The 16344-nt window shown below is 43.1% G+C and overlaps 1 protein-coding gene and 1 long non-coding RNA gene across 13 annotated transcripts in view; one reads left to right on the top strand and one right to left on the bottom strand.

Moving 5' to 3' along the window:
* The window catches only part of MECOM (MDS1 and EVI1 complex locus), a 323615-nt gene extending 322007 nt beyond the window's left edge, over positions 1–1608 (top strand). For all 11 annotated transcript variants that reach the window (XM_090147662.1, XM_090147661.1, XM_090147663.1 and 8 more), the window contains one exon: positions 825–1608. In XM_090147662.1, the coding sequence (XP_090003788.1) occupies positions 825–959 (135 nt within the window). In that variant the 3' untranslated portion in view covers positions 960–1608. The remainder of the gene's footprint in view (positions 1–824) is intronic.
* Positions 1506–5725, bottom strand: LOC149916657 (uncharacterized). Of its 2 annotated transcripts, none has more exons than XR_016469762.1 (3): positions 4631–5725; positions 3601–3756; positions 1506–1545 (listed from the first exon to the last, which is right to left on the bottom strand). It is a non-coding gene; the product is annotated as an uncharacterized LOC149916657 (long non-coding RNA). The 2 variants fall into 2 exon arrangements; XR_016469761.1 differs by having other exon boundaries at positions 4636–5725.
* Positions 5726–16344: the final 10619 nt, after the last annotated feature.

Genomic DNA, 16344 nt, shown 5'->3' with positions numbered 1-16344 from the left:
GGTCAGGCAGGGCTGGGCTTCACATCCATTAATCTGAGCGTCCCTCAGCTTCCCACTGCACTCCCACTACAGTGAGACAGCACAGGGTGCTCTGGCCTTGGTACCAGGGGATTTTCTTTCTTCTGTGTTGCTTTTCTTCCTGTCTGCCACCTGCCGTGGTAAGAAATCTATTCCCTGCTTTCAGACATCCCATGTGTTTATGTGGATGCTGTGCAGTTTAACTATAGGGATGCTACTTGCTCTTCTGGTTGGCTTGTCTTTGTGGTGGTTTTTTATAGTCTGTTAATGTTTCCTCATCTAGCATGATTTAGAAACAGTGACAACTGAGCTGAGCTGAGTTCAAGGGGCATTTCTTGAATATTTTTAAACATAAATTAAAAAGGATCTTTTTAGCCCCTGTAAAAGATTTGTGTTTTAAAAGCTGCAGAATATACCTGCGGAGAAGGTCACAGCAAAGAGACTGTGGTATTTGGTGAGATACCATAGCAGCCAAAAGATAACGCGATTCTTCAGGCTCTTGAAAGAAGCCTATTTACCATAACACGAAGGCAAACGAGAGTCTCTGGGACCTTGCCTTTTATCAGCGTTTTTTTCAGAGCTTCATGAAGCCAGAGGAAAGTTCAGATAATTAACAGTATCAGTGAGTCAAAAACATCAGTGGAAATGTTGACAGTGGTTTTACCTGATGCGCTGTGATTTTTTTGTCATTGAACTTGGAAGACCAGTTGCGGTCTAAAAGACGCCTTAACCAGGTGGAAGTTGAAGGATTTAAGCTCAGAGAACCTGCAGCATGACCTCTTCTTTTTCCTTCTTTCCCCATCCAGGCGTACGCCATGATGCTCTCTCTCTCTGACAAGGACTCCCTTCATTCTGCATCCCACAATTCTCCCAATATGTGGCACAGCATGGCGAGAGCTGCTGCAGAATCCAGCGCCATCCAGTCCATCAGTCACGTATGACATTGTGAAGTCTTATCAAGAATGGGACCAAGTCCAAACCAGTAGCATGGCTCTTTCATATATGACTATTTAAAAGACTGCTGAGCAGAATGCCTTATAAATCTGCAGGGTCACTCATTTAAAGTCTGGTGACCTTAAACTGAATAATTTTAAAAAGAAAGAAACTATTTATTCTCAATATTTTGTTTTGCACAGCAAAGGCAGCTGCTGACTTCTGGAGGATCAATGCGACTTAAAAAAAAAAAAAGAGTTTCAGTGGATTATGTAAACTGGGGCCAGGAAAAAGTGTCTTCCAGTTCACCCGGCTTTGAGAGGCAGGGGCAAAAGGGTTAAGACTGCATTGATACACACATGGGCACTCCTTTAAAGTAGGAACTGAATTGATTTTCTTTTTGTATAAAATAGTTCGACACAGGATTGGGAACAGTTGCTTTTATGTACAAATCTCTTCATTAAAGCTTTATGCATTTTAGCCCTTCAGAGAAAGAAAGAAAATAGCTATATGAAATGCACACTATCCATCATAAATGTAGAAAGAAGTAACAGGGAATATTTTGTTCTCTCCGTAATTCTTTTGCCTTCTCAACTGCATTGTTAAAGAAAAAAAAGGAAAAATGTGGAAAAAAAAAAAAAAAGAAAAAAAAAAGAACTATGAGAAACAATACATACGAGGCTTGTGTATATTGTAAACTATGAATGTTCACTGCTCCAAGAAGCTAAATCATCCTGATAATTCCGTGAAAGCACCACGTCCATCGACAGCACCACTAGTTCCAATCATTGTAATGAGATTTTAATTTTAGACAATCATGTCGCTCTTTTGTTGTGTCGCTTCCTTTCCCCCTTCCCTCTCATTTCTTCTTTGTGTTGTGTGTACCATGTATTTATTTGTTGGCAAACAAATGTTTGTTGATTAAAATAGCACTGTTCCTGTAACAAACAGCACTGCTCCAGTCCCCCACTGCGCTATGATGTAGGCACCCATGTACTTAAAAACAAGTGAGGTGAACTGATCTGTGTATATGGGAGTGCAAAACAGTGTTGGAAATTTTCTTACATTCCTCTTTTATTTTTTTTTTCCTTTTAATGAACTAAATAACTAATAGATGCGACTTAGTTTTTTTGTTTTGTAATACAGTAAATTGATTCAATTGTATAAACAGTTATAATTTCTTCATGAAAGCATGATTCTTCTGATTAAAAACTGTACCCAATATTTTATGCTGGTTGTCTGCGAGCTTGTGTGATGTTATGTTCATGTTAATCCTATTTGTAAGATGAAGTGTTCCAAATTTATGTTTAAAAAGAAAATAAATAAAGAATGGAAGGCATTCAGTTATTTTTTTGGGGTTTTTTTGGCCTTTAGTGAGGGACCAGATTTCTTTTTCCTTTTGTTTATAATCTCATTTTGAAATAATCGGCAAGTTGAGGTACTTTCTTTAAATGCTTTGTACAATGTAACTGTTACGCATTTCAGTACATTACTATGGGAGGATCAACTTAAAAAAAAAAAAATAAAGGACTACAAAACTGAAGGAATCTTTTTCTTTTTGATTGTTCTGTTTTTTTTTTTTTAATCTGGGTCAGAAATGTCATTTTTCATCTGCAGTTTGGGGAGTGAAGAGTGCATGCCTGTGTGTCCACAGCGCTGTGGGTAACCAGTGCTTGGGGTATAGCAGCTTGAGTCATAGAACCATAGAATCATAGAATGGCCTGGGTTGAAACGGACCACAATGATCATCTGCTTTCAACCCCCTGCTATGTGCAGGTCGCCAACCAGCAGACCAGGCTGCCCAGATTCACATCCAGCCTGGCCTTGAAAGCCTGCAGGGATGGGGCATCCACAGCCTCCTTGGGCAACCTGTTCCAGTGCGTCACCACCCTGTGTGAAAAACTTCCTCCTAAATACCTAAACTAACCTAAAACCTCCCCTGTCTCAGTTTAAAACCATTCCCCCTTGTCCTGTCACTATTCACCCATGTAAACAGCCACTACTCCTCCTGTTTACACACTCCCTTCAAGTACTGGAAGGCCACAATGAGGTCTCCCCAGAGCCTTCTCTAAGCTAAACAAGCCCAGTTTCCTCAACCTTTCTTCATAGGAGAGGTGCTCCAGCCCTCTGATATCTTAGTAGTAAGACAATCTCTGCTCTCTGATCATCTTAGCTTGGTCTTGGTCTGGACTTTTCAGTCCCAACCCCAAGTCTCAGTACACTTCAGGAGGGCTAAAAGGGGATAATGAGGATGTCCCTCCCTGCCATCCCCCAGTGTTGCCCTTTGCAGTGCAGCACATGGCTGTCCTTCGTGTTTAAATGTCGTGGGTTTTTTGCAATAGGACCAAGGGTTGCTGTCACCAGATGGAAGGAAGCTGGCAGTCCCAGTGCAGTAACCGCATGCAAAAAAACAGCTCTGTTCAGTGGGAAAGGAACATTGAGGGGCTGTGATTTGTGGGAAGTTTGGTTAACTTTGGCACCAATGAAGCCAAAAGTACTTCCAAAAACAAGAGGCCTTTAGTCCGGCGCAAAGGCACTGGAAGGTCCTGCTGGCCAGAGATCTCCCCCGAGCAGCACAACTGCATTTGCAGGTGCTAAGTTGCATTTCAGAATACCAGGATGTTGTTCTTGTCTTCTGGTCTGACTTACTTGTTATCACCAGGCAGAAACGCGGGCGTTGTTGTGGCTGAACACAGCAAGGACAGGCACAGACAGCCTTGGGAGGCACTGCCAGCTCCCGAGCATCGAGCACATGTCAGTGGCAAGCTGTGACCTACAGGTCTGTGATTTTCACCTAAACCACACCTGGAAAAGAAGGAAAAATCAATTTAAAAAAAGCCAGCTTTCATGGTCTTGTCCTCACTTCACTGGCCTGAGCCAATGGTCAGGTACGTGCAGATAATTGCATAAATAGCCCATTATTTTTCATGCAGTTCAAGTCACGGTGGAACTTGGTTTTAAGTTTCTGCCAAATAAAGGGAACAAATAGATTAATCAGTCAAGTTTTATCTGCAAACAACTTTCCAGATCGTTTTCTCCTTTAATTTGATGCAGTGACAGTTCTTATCAGCTCTGCCCTCACCTGACCTAGATGAAAGGGGTTTTTTGGAAGGTGGGGACAGGGTGGGACAGCTTCCCCTGGGTTTCATGTTCTGGGTTACTTAGCACCCTCCCATCATATAACTGTCAAGGAAAGGCCTTGTTTAGCTGAGCTGCAGGGCTATTTTAACCTATGCATTCCTGAGTCTGCGGACCCTTGGGGAGGTTCCCCATGTAAGGGGAGGGTCTGTGTATGGGATGGGGTAGACAGAGGGGGAAGACAACACGCCGGGCTTGGAACCATATCGAGAAGGGCCACTCGGGCCAGTTAAAACATAGGGATTTCAAAGAAGAGGAAGAAAATCCACCACTTTGATCATCTTGATGTATGACTGTTATTCACCTAGACTTACTTGGGAAGGACTTTTTTTTCTCCTTAATTTATTACAATCCCCATAGGGCTGTAAAAAATATTTTGCAACGTACCAAGAAACAAATGAGTTTGTAGTATAGAAAACAGTAGTGTAAGCCTGTCTCACAGTCCTCTAGTGCTGGTGAGATACTTTGAAATGAAAACACAAAGCTTGGAACAAAGGGAGACAGATTTATCTGTAGGGGTCCTTCAACTTCATTCAGGTACCTTACCATCACCTTGACTTCCATTGCCTTTTCTCAGCAGCAATGTTAGTTATGGAGAGGAGCAACTGAAATGCAAACCAAGATTTCATCAGCTACATCATCTCGCACATAACTGAAGAAAACTGGGCAGTTTTTTTGTTTGTCTTAGCTTCCCTAAACCTCCCCATGTAGATAGGAACAAATGCACTTGTCCAGACGCACAGCTTGCTAAGCAAGGACCCCAGTTTCTAGCTTTTTGTTGCAGTTATTTTTTTTTTTAAGAAAAGATTTACTTGAGGAGTAGTTTAAAAAAAAACAATCCCTTCAGCCTGTTTCAGCATCATCCTACCGTTCAACCCACTGTAGTAGTTTTCCATAAGTCAACAAATCGTTCCCATGTGATACAGCAGACTCACTACAGGATGGAGCAGCGAATTAGCGCCTCAATTTCTATCTACAGAATATAACAAAGCACCAGCATGACAAGATGATTAATCAATAGCTCACCCTGGCCCAGACCCTCACTAGCACACAAGTCCGAGCTGCTGCTCCTGTGTCAGCCCCACTGCCTCCCTGCGTTAACAGCCGCGTTTGCGGCATAATGGGAGAGGAAGTTATTATAAAACCATTTGAGAGGCTGCTTCAGCTCAGAGGTTCAGTTTGGCCGGTTGCTGCGTTCATGTCTTGAACTTTAAAACTTTCTGTCAGTTCCCTCTTTCTCAGGCACACGCAGCATCACTGCGAGCTCCTGGATCCCTTCCCCGCACAGCGCTGCCTTCCAGCAGCATTAAGTCTCATTTGTGGTTTTGCTGGTCAGTCACGGAGCGGCGCAGAAAAGCTACTTGAGTTTAAAGATGCTTCCAGTAATGATTTAAACAAAACACATCCATCCAGCACCAAACAGAAGATCCTTTCTCCATGTCAAAGACCACGTACCTTGCCAGGATTTCCAGTTATAAGAAAAATGTATTCTGAATCCTGGCCAAAACCATCCTCTTCCCATCCCATTGAAAGTCTGTGTAAGTTTTATGTGTATACCTAGTATGTGGCTTCCACTAGTCCTATTAATTCATCTTTTGTTTCGATATAGAAAATGGTGCCAACATTAGGAAATGCTCAGCTTTACAGTTCAGATTCACTTAACAAAGGCTGGGGAGCGGGATAAGGGGAGAGCAAGCAGCAAAACCTAAAAAATAAAAATATATTCCTTTTTTCTTTTCCTTCACTTGTCCCCGGCTTAATTTTTGTTATTAGAGGAACACAATTTTCAGCAAAGTTTACTATTATTCCGGAATTGAGATTTTAATCAGAATAACTTTTAAATAAACCCTGAAATGAGGCCCTACTGCCAGGAACATGCAAGACTGGAGCCTATGTCCCAAATCTGCTGGCAGGATTTTTTTTGGGACCAGCTGCCCATGAGGACTACCGTGAGCCACGCAGAGCTCTGTGCCATGGCATCCTGCAAGCAGTGGCTCCTTTTAATTTGATGCAGGATGACTGTGTGACAGCTGAGGCTGTCTGCATCTATAAATCCACTCAGGGAAGTTTTTAGAACCTCTTATTGTGAAAGGTGCTGTGGAAATATAAAAGCACTGCAGCAATTGGCTGGGCTGGAGCTGTAGCACTATCTGCCCTGCCTGCTTGACTCGAGGGTCTGCAAGAAGGCACCTTCAGAAAAGATCCTCCTTTTTCCAGCTTGATTTGAATCCTAATTAATTCCAGAAAAGCTAAAGAAATGTGGTGAAACGCTGCACTGCTAAGGAGAAGTTTTGCCTGAGAGCCTGGAAGCAGAACTCCCCTCGCAGGAGGGTCTGGTGGGAGAAAGGGGTTAGTGGTCATTTTGATGCTAAATTATCAGTAATTAAGAAGTTGATTTTTCTGCGATTGAAGAAAATTTTAAACAGCTGCTTCTTTCAAGCCCTTATTCCTCATTTTCATTAGCATGCGCTAAGGCAATCTGGGAAATATATTTCAATGTGCAATATGCTATGTCAAGACCTCAGCATCTGTACCTTGGGGCAGATACGTGTGAGATAGCAGAGGGTGGATTTGCCAGCACGCACATGTGGAAATGTTCAATTTGTAATATGATTATAGCCCCCAAACAAAGCCCGCTTGATACCTGTGGCATATTTGTTTCATGGTAAGTGCAGAAAATTCTCAAAATCGTGTCATGTTTCGCATCCCCAGCCAACTCAAACCGTAGAAGTAGCACTTCAATTCCTGGGGAGTCTCTTTAAACAGGCATATGTCAGGCCCAATTAAGGTCTGGGAAGCCCCATGCTAATTGGGCTGAGGCCCACAGCAGCAGGACGTGGTCACTCAGCATCGTGGCCCTGGCCCAGGCCTGTGCTGGGGTTCTGCTCAGCCATGGTGCTCCTCAGGGCTGCTGCATGGGAAGCCGTGCTCCAAAAGCACCTGGAAGAGGTTAAGTGGAGTGAGAACTTTTACTAACAGTGGAGAGATAGAACAGCTCAGGGTGGTAAGCCACAGATCGCTGTGTGGTCCTGCATCCAAAGAAGCCTTTGGGTACCTGTGGCAGGATTTGGGGCTGGGCTTTGTGCCCCCTATCCTCCATGTCTGTGTCTCCTCTGGAATGTGGGCTGGCTTGGTGACAGCCAGGTGTGAGCACAGCCTGAAGGACAGTCAAACATGTGAAACATGACATGGTTTTGAGAATTTTCTGCCCTTCATTTGATTTCTGTGTCCCAAGACATGTTGTCTCATCCATTCAGTAAGCTCCCAAAATATAGGGTAACTGCTCTTATTGCAGCTCAGGTGCTAAGGCTCCCAGAAAAAAAAGGCAAGAGCTGAGATGTGAAGATGAACTGAAGCATACTGAGGTTTTAAACCCATAATTTCATCAGGATTTGTGTTGGAGCCCCAAGCAGTGGTCTCCATTTCAGATCCCTACAAACAACAAACATGAAACCGATACACTGCAGGGCAGAGACTCAGGGTCTTCATTTAAAAATAATTAAAACCATGGAGCTACGTGTTTCATTGCACCCAAAGCTCTCTCCTGCTTCCAGCAGGCCTGTTACTCACCCACCTGCTGCATCTTCTCACTAATGTGCCTGCAGGCTGAGCACAGCCAGGGATCTTTTTGAGTCTCCATTCCTCCTGGCTGGCACCGTTCGGACAAACAGTGGCTGGGTTCTTCCCAAAAGTCCCCACAGCCCCCATGAGAACACGGTGTGCCTTTGTCTTTTCAGAGGAGGAAAACATCAGCAACAAAAAAGCAAGGACCTCTTACGGCATTACATTGTTCCTCAGCAAAAATTGATCTTTAAAAACAACTTCAGTACTTTTAAAAATTGAATAGGACACAAGGCCAAAGTTAAACTTAGAAGAATCATCCTGCTGCAGCTCACTCCTTATGATTTACTGAATAAACTGGGTAAAAGCAAAATATTCAAAAGAAGACGTAGAAAATGTGCCTGTCATATCCAGCACGATGCTCACACCTTAAAGCAAGGTCTTTGCAACCCTAGGAGCAACCTGAAGTCCCTGTGCTACATAACAGTGTGAATGCACTGCCATGCTTGCCCTTTCTCAGCAGGGAACTCCCAAAGATGTGAAGTCTATTCAGCTGCAATTACAACTGTGCAGTAAAAACTTCATCCAAAGGGTCCCCAGAACCTCTGCTCAGTGCAACCACAAGCCACAAAACCCTTTTCAATTCACTCTAACAAAGTAAAGACCTTTATTACTTTTAGAGTTGATTCCCTGGTACTCCTTTTGGAAGCCGTTATGCTAGTTTTATTACTTAAGAGCTATTAAAACCTTAACCACTGCACGGAGCAGCTTGCTCCAGCTTTACACTCATCCATAAAAACCTTGAATGGGAGATCAAGAACTAGGTTTTGGAGCTGACGCCTTGTCAGCTGAAGAATGCCAGAGTCAGGTCAGAATTTGTCCCTGTCCCAGCTCAGTGTACAGACCAGGGTGAGAAGCTGAAGTGGAGGAGCAGGACTGGTAAGTGGATTTTTGCCATGCTTTCCTTCATTACTCGTAAGGAAGGACAAATGGAAAGTCATGGTGACCTCTCCTTCCCCCTGGAGCCAATTGTAAACCAAGTTCTGCTTGTGCCACCCTCTGTTAGCTTAGCAAGGAGCAATGCTGGAAGGAACTTTGCTGCAAGATCTAGGAGAGTAGGAGCAGGGACTGGGGTAAATCCAAATAGTGACACCACCGTAAAACAACAAAAATCCATACCCTGTCTGAATGTGGTGTGATACTAGGAGAGAAGAAACGTGCTTAAGTCATCACCAGTATGGCACAGCAGTGTTGGAATGGCTCAGCCACCCCCAAATATCCCTCTGAGGCATGAGTGCAAAACCAAAGCAACCTGACATGGTGTAATGGAACTGGTACGGGCCAAAAGCATCTATAAGGGAACTCCTTATATCAGTCTTTCTGTTGCTCAGATACTGGTGGTGTGTGTAATACAGGAGCTAGCTCAAAGCCTCTCATTATTTTCACTTTTTATTATAGAGTCCAAAAATCTGGCTTTCTCAGCTCTCCGTTGGTTCCAAAACATAACTTCCTTCTCCTCTACTCTGCCACTGAATTTTTAATATTTCCTCTTTGGAAAATGTCAGAAGCCTCAGCAGGGTGTTGGTTTCTGCTATAGCACAGCTCCGCTGGGGATGAAAAAGGCTGGGGGCAGCACTTTGCCATCAGAAAATACATTCTTCCCTCTTTCCCCACCGTAAAAAAAAAGAAAGAAAAAAAATCTCCCAAACCTGAAGGACTGGCCTCACAAATTATCCATTTATAATCTTTCTTCGTTTCAGCTGAAACAATGATCCCGGTACACTTTCTTTTAAACTTTGTCTCCCGGTCAGAGTGGCCACCTACTTTGTTGTCCAAATTTCTCGTGCAGCTCGAATCCTACAATGCATAATCTCAGTAGGGTTATCAGTTATGTCATGCATTATAAAGCCTCCAATCAGCGTAGTGGGAAACAACATTTTCATTTAATACCAGGAGAAACAGTGGAAGTCAGCGATTGATACCAACACAATGATGGGAAAAAGTGTCCAGAGGTGCTACTCACATAATCTCACTTTACAACATCTTGAAAATTCAATAGAAAGGACTTTGCTAACAATACCAGAATGACATACCACTGATTATTGTTCCTAAAGCTCTTAACAATAAGAAAGCTCTCTAAATATATCTCAACAAAAAAACATATAACAGTTTGTTTCTTCTCTCTCCCTTTTTTTTTTTCACAAAGCACATAGTATTAGTCAACAATTGCTCTGTGGTGTAAACCCATAAAGGCTGTTGGCTGGTAATGTTCTGGGAAATGAGCTCTTGAAAGATCCTTTTTTTCTTTTTTAAACATGCCTAACAATTGTATCTTGAAACAATCCTGGAAGCACAAGGATCTGCAAGCTGCAAGGACCCACTCTAACTTATTTTCTTAAGGCTGAGGAAAGAACCAGCCACTCACGCATTTTCTTTGCACACTTCAGAGTTCAGACATGAGAAGTAATGTTTAGCTCGGAGCAGAAATGAAAACCTTTTTAAGCACCAAGTGTTTCTTGTTAAGCCCCTGGTCTCTGCAGAGTTGGGTGAGTTATCCAAATGACACATGAGCGCTTTTCTGCTTAATCTCAGCAGCCAGAGCCCTCAGTTTAACACGACTTATAGAAAGGGTTAAAATGCAATTAAGCATACATTAAATACACCAGGACGTTTCCCTCGGAGCTGAAGTTGAAACAGGCATCTTTACTGCTAAAACCACACGTAAGAGGCTGAGCTAGCAACCACTTAGTAGTCAGTGTCTGCTGCACAAGGGCCCTAAAATAATTCATTGCTCAGCACCTTCCCAAAGCAGCCCCTGCCTCTGGGGCCACTGCTGCTAATACAGAAGCACACATGAAGCCACGTACAGCAATAAATCACTTACTTGCCTTGCAGCATCAGGCCTGCAGCAACATTTCACTGCGACGTTATTGCACGCCGGCTTCGGTGCGTATGGCCATCCCAAAAGTGGCTGATAAAGATTAAATAATAATTTAAATTCCTTTGATAGTGTTTACATTTAAGAAAGCAAACCCAACCCTTACGTCACGCAAATCTCAGCTGCAGTTATAGCATTTATGGCATTAAACGACCAACGAAAGGTCTTTGAAAATCATTAAGTGAAGTAAACATTGAATCACGTTACAGAGTCAACAACGGAGGCTTTTTTCTGAAGGAAATAAACGTGTCGCACTCGAGGATATCGAGTGAAATATTCACTGGATTTTCTTTTATTACGGGCTCTTAATCTCTCTGTTTATTATTGAAGTGGTTAATAAGCAATTCCTAAAACAGATCCAGAAGGTGTGTTTAGCAGCCTGCCTGTCAGCCCGCACCATCACCTACCCGTGTTTGGCAATCCTAGCTCCATATCACCTTAAGCACTTATTGGGACCATTATTTTTGTTCTGTGAACACAGATGTCAGTTGTATAGATTCAGTTAAGATCTGTTTGCTGTTGATATATATAAGCAGCATTTCCTGGCTACAAGATATATCTGAAGGAAGAACTTCTGCAAACACTGCAGAATGATCCAGCAGATGGAGTGAGAAATGTGAAAAGCCTTCCTCCAGCACTGGCTGTTTGGCACTGCTTTCCCTGCAGCATCACCTGTGGCGTTTGTTATTGCTCTTCACTAACCCCAAATTTGTTTTAAAAGGTAGACTCATTATATACCTCACTCTGAGAGTTTTTCCTCTTACCCAGTAAACATTATGGATGTCTTTTAAAGCACATTCTGGTACATTTTTTGGAGCCTGGTATTGAATCAACTATAAGACCTCCACCAGTTGAATATATCTAAATTAACTTAAACCCTTTGGATTAAGTAAGATCTTGTTTTCCCATCCTTTCTCTAATATATAAGTACAGTCCTAATTAGGGGTCCTCCTCCATACAGTACTCTGAGTGATGTAACAGCTGAATTAGGGGCTGACTCTCCCAAAGGCAGGATTGGAAATACTCCTGGACTTGACATGGTTTCAAACACGGCTTTGCACGTTCTGCAGTTTTTCACTCCTCTCTGATTTTATAGACTTACACTTGCACAGTTTGGGAGATACCATTCACTGCTCACCCGACAGACGGCAGCAGCTACAGTGGCTGGGAGTAACTCTGGGAACAGGGAGATGCTTTCAAATTAGCCCTGCTTCAAGATCCCTGTGCTTATGCCCGAGTGTGTGCACTGCTGTACCAGGGCAGGCAGGTGCACGGCAGAGCTTCTGATGGTGTTTTCTTTTAAACTCAAGTAATAGGAAGCTGTTTGAATAGCCGGAGCCAGAGCATCTCTGCAGTGGGCAGGCAAATACCAAACGAACTGTATTTCATCACTTTGTTGTTTTAAATTTTAAATTTTTTTTTTTTTTTGAATTCCTGTTGAGAAGTTCCACCTTGACATTACTGGACAGCAGAGCTGTCAAACGCTCCTCACTAGGAACCAGGTGCCTTGAGGCTGTGGGGCAAACCACCCCATTTCCTTTACAAATCCTTCAGCCGTATGCATCTTCTCTCTGCCATACCAACCATCAGTGCTCCCAAATTCTGACCCGGGAACAAAAAATGTCTCCACTGACAGGAGAGCAGCTATCTGCCCAGCAGGAGGACAAGGAGCCCAGCCCAGCCCCCTTGGTGATGCTCAGGGCTGGCACGGTGTTTGGCTGGGCACCTTGCCCCTGACCTGCATTGCAGCCCCACAGCCACTCTGACATGCCTGCAAAAATATGTTCCCCACTGACCGCACGAACAAACACGTGCTTCGTGAGCTACATGATTCATTTTGTGATCTGAGGTTTAGAAGCAGAGCTTTCTGCGTTTTTTATCATTTATTTATTTATTTTTAATGCTATCTGGCATGTTTGAAAGCACTGTCCAGGAACACGAAGCCTTTATGTAAAAGGTTTTCCATTACTTCTTATTTGTACGTTGTCTTCTCAGAGCTCACCCCAGTCCTTACAGTAAAACTGGCATCAGCTTTTTGAAAACAACGGAGGCTTTGGCTGCTCCCACGAATGCTGCAATCCTCCTCGTGAGAGCCCAGAAATGTGCCTCGTGGGGATGGAGAAGGGTGAAGGACCCTTCCTCCCAGAGCCCTGCTTGTAAGCACAGCATTTCTTGTCTGTATTGATGTATCTAACATGTGAGAAATAAAGTGTGGAAAACTTCTTTCAGCTGCATTTCATGGGCAGGCTCTTTGATCATCTGATGCCTGAGTTTTATTCAGCACGCAAGAAAATGGACAAGTTAGGTAGGAGCTAGCTGCTGCTAAATGGCTGTCGACGTTGCCAGCAGTCATTAGGCAGCATTTGGCTTTGACCGGGAATACCATAAAATGGGAGCAAACCCTTCTATCTCCTGCACTGGGGCGGTATTTCACAGCTGCTGCCTCAATGTGCTGCTGCACAGCTAAACCTCAGAGCAAACTGGGACTGCAAACAGGTAACGAGGCGTTACTGAACTGAGCCTTGCATGTCTGATTGCAGTTTGGTTTACAGACAGCGGTGCGAGGAGGGAATCCTGTGACAGATTTCTCTTAACGTTGCCTGTGGTTTATTTTTCCTTGCAGAGAAGTGCAGCACCTTCCCAGCCCTAATTGCCGGCTGCTCTCTCGTGGCTGTTTGGGGGAACTGCTGGCGTTCCCTCCTGCGGGTCAAAAGTGGCTTTTTTCAAAACAAATTACAGTAAAGAGCCAGTTGCCAACTGGAAGTGACCCTAGGCAATTACACATTCTCCAGTAAGAGGATTTCCAACTGTCTTCAGGGCTCTTTACAGCCGAGTACACAAGCTCTGGGCTACCGCAGCTCCTTGTTGGCTGGTAGTGGGGAGCAAATTCATTTTTTTGCCTATCCACTGCCTGTTTGAGAAGCCAAGAAACAGGCTGGAGCTAAGGCTCTTCTGCCTGCTCGCCTTGCTGGGCAGAGAGCAGCAGTGATGTACTTGTGATGCTCCCAGGCTTTGGCAGCAAGTTTTGCTTAATTACCTGGTAGCGACTATCCCAATTTGGAAATCCTGCCTTGCAATTCTTTTCAATTACGCCAAGCATAAGAAACAGAGCATGCATTCGTACGTGGAGCATTATGCACGAGCCAGACCTGAGCAGTGCAGAAAGGCTGTCTTGATTCATTGCACTCATATGATTTTGGCTGCAGTAAATTCACTCTCCCGCTACAGCGTGCAATTTGAGGGTTTATTGAATACTGGCACAAACAGAAGGAATCATCAAAGTCTAGATAATTGCAGGCTTTTTTTCCTTCCACTGTCATTGCTTTACCAGCTATTGTCTCACTGTTTGGGAAAGCACGGCCAAATACCTCTCATAAGAAATAAAATATTAAACAAGTAAATTTTATTCCTTCTTCTATTTCTTTTCCTTGTGGTAGGACTTACTCTTATGTGCCGTCCCTTACAGCCTCCAGGAAGTTTTTGGTTTCTTCTCCTATTTCAGTATTCCTTTCTTCATCTTTGCCTCTGAAAAATGTTATACAAGATCTGGTCTTTTTTTTTTTTTTTTTTTTCTTGTTAGCACCAAAACTCTTGGCCCCTTTAAGTTACAGACAGAAATCTAACACCTCTTCTTCAGCAGAAGGAGTTTGCTTTTTATGACCATCAGAGCGGCCTTTGAAATCACTGGAAAAGCTTTCTGCTCACCCCAGTGAGCAGCAGGCTGACAGACAGGAGAGCGCCTTCCCTCCCAGCCTTCGCCTACCATTTGTCTTCCCTGCAATCCCCACACTTTGGTTCCCCTCAAAATCACTGGGAGATCATTGGCCATTTCAGAAAAGACAACTGCTCCATCAGAGTGGAAATCTGAGCTTGCACATATGTTTGAAGTTAAGGTCTTCTTCCCAGAAATGCTTTGTGAAGCTCTTCTCCAGGCAAGCCTTTTCCAGTAAGATAGTGTCTCCTTGCCTGATATTTTGCTTAGTCTCATTTTCTTTTATCTTCCTTGTCAAACTTAAATGTCGCCATTCACTGCTAGCAGATGTGGTTTGGGATTCCTACATTCTTTTATGCCTTTATTTCAGAGCTTTCATCACAGCTTCTCTTTCAGCTAGGTGAATCAAAGGCCTTTCCATAGTCCAGTCAATGCAAGCTATACATGATGGCTTGTTTTATTTGGCAATCTTCTCCAGTATGTGATTCATTGTCTGCAGGTGATTCATAGTTAGGAAATTACTTCTGAACCCTGCCAGTGCTTGTGGTTGATTAAAGTTCAGAAGTCCCTGTAGTCTGTTCACCAGTGCTTTTTTGTCAACTCAAATATTTGTGTGCAGTAAAGAACAGTAAAAAGTGGATGTGCTATTGACATGAGCAATTTACTTGAACGCTTGCATCTTTAGAAAGTTCTACCAGAATCTCTAGAACTGGCATGAAACTGTTTCACAATGTCTGACTAAATGAATCACGTTTTACAAATAAATATCTGTCAAATTGTTCAATTACTCGAGATCCAGTCATTAAGCAATAAAATAAAGCAGTAAATAGGAGACATCTGCTGCAAAGTGCTACAGAAACATAAGCATCTTTCTCAAGTTACCTTCTTTGCATTTTGGTATAATGATTCACCAAAAACGTCTTACCCAAGGCAATCAAATGTCAGAAAATTGTCCCCCGCAAAACAATATAGGCATGGCTTGGTATCTTACCCAAAGCAAATAGAGCTGAACGTCTTGGTGGAGCCTACCTAGGAACAAAGACGGCTGCAGCGATCAGTCGGCGTGCTGCAGTGTTATTAGGTGAGATCAGATAGTTCGGATTGCTGAAACCTGAAAAGAAAAATAATACTGGAAGTCATTCCTTCTGATCTCGAATTAATTTTTTAAAGATGTAAATGCTCCCTTTCCTTTGAAAGATAATATTTCCCACAACGGCCTAGAGAGAACCCAACCTCCTCTTCAGAAGACTGCTGTGCTTTACATCAGAGGTGCTCGTAGCTATAACATTAATATGCAGGGCATGGGTGGTTGAAGAGTTTAAACACCGAGTCTCTAAAGACTGCCTGGTCAAATCCACTGCAGCAGTAACTGAATACTGAAGTTTGGTAACTCATAGGTGGCTGCTGCCAGACCGAAGGGGATAACAGCTTGTTCCCATCAGGCACATCTCTCCATCAAGTCTGCCTCTTTCCCCAGAAGGACAATGGGTGTTTTTGGCAGCACCAGCCCTCAGTGATGATGCAGAAAGTATTTTTTCCAAGAATACAGATTCATTAAAATATTTTTGGAAATGCATCTCCAGATAACAGAAAAATGAAAGAACTGTAGCCTTTTCCATTGGCTTTCAGGAAGCTCAAACTCATTGCTTCATCTGGAGTATCACTTTGCAGGCACTGCTTGATTCATGTTTCTTTGAAAAAGAAAATATTTTCTAAACTTATCTTGATAGTTACAGAATTTCCTGTCAAAGATACATTTTTCCTGCCAAAAGATTCCTACCATGCTGAAGAAGTACTTCAAAAAACTGTAACACTGGAATGGCGCTTGCATATTTTCCTTGTAATGGAGCATATTACAAATATAAATGGAAAGAATGGTCAAGTATCCAAATCTGCATCATCACAGAAGTATCGGTTTCTTTCAGATCTCTGAGTACAACATTTCAGCACCAGCTCCATCTACTTAATGGCTCCGAGTTAATGGTTAAAATTGGAATTGCACAACTTAAACCAAGGCAATGCAAAAAGTTGCTTTGTAAATGTC

The sequence above is a fragment of the Phasianus colchicus genome, chromosome 10, assembly GCF_987193195.1.
Source record: "Phasianus colchicus chromosome 10, bPhaCol1.hap1.1, whole genome shotgun sequence".
Taxonomy (NCBI): Eukaryota; Metazoa; Chordata; class Aves; order Galliformes; family Phasianidae; genus Phasianus; species Phasianus colchicus.
This window is presented reverse-complemented; position numbering and strand designations above follow the sequence as displayed.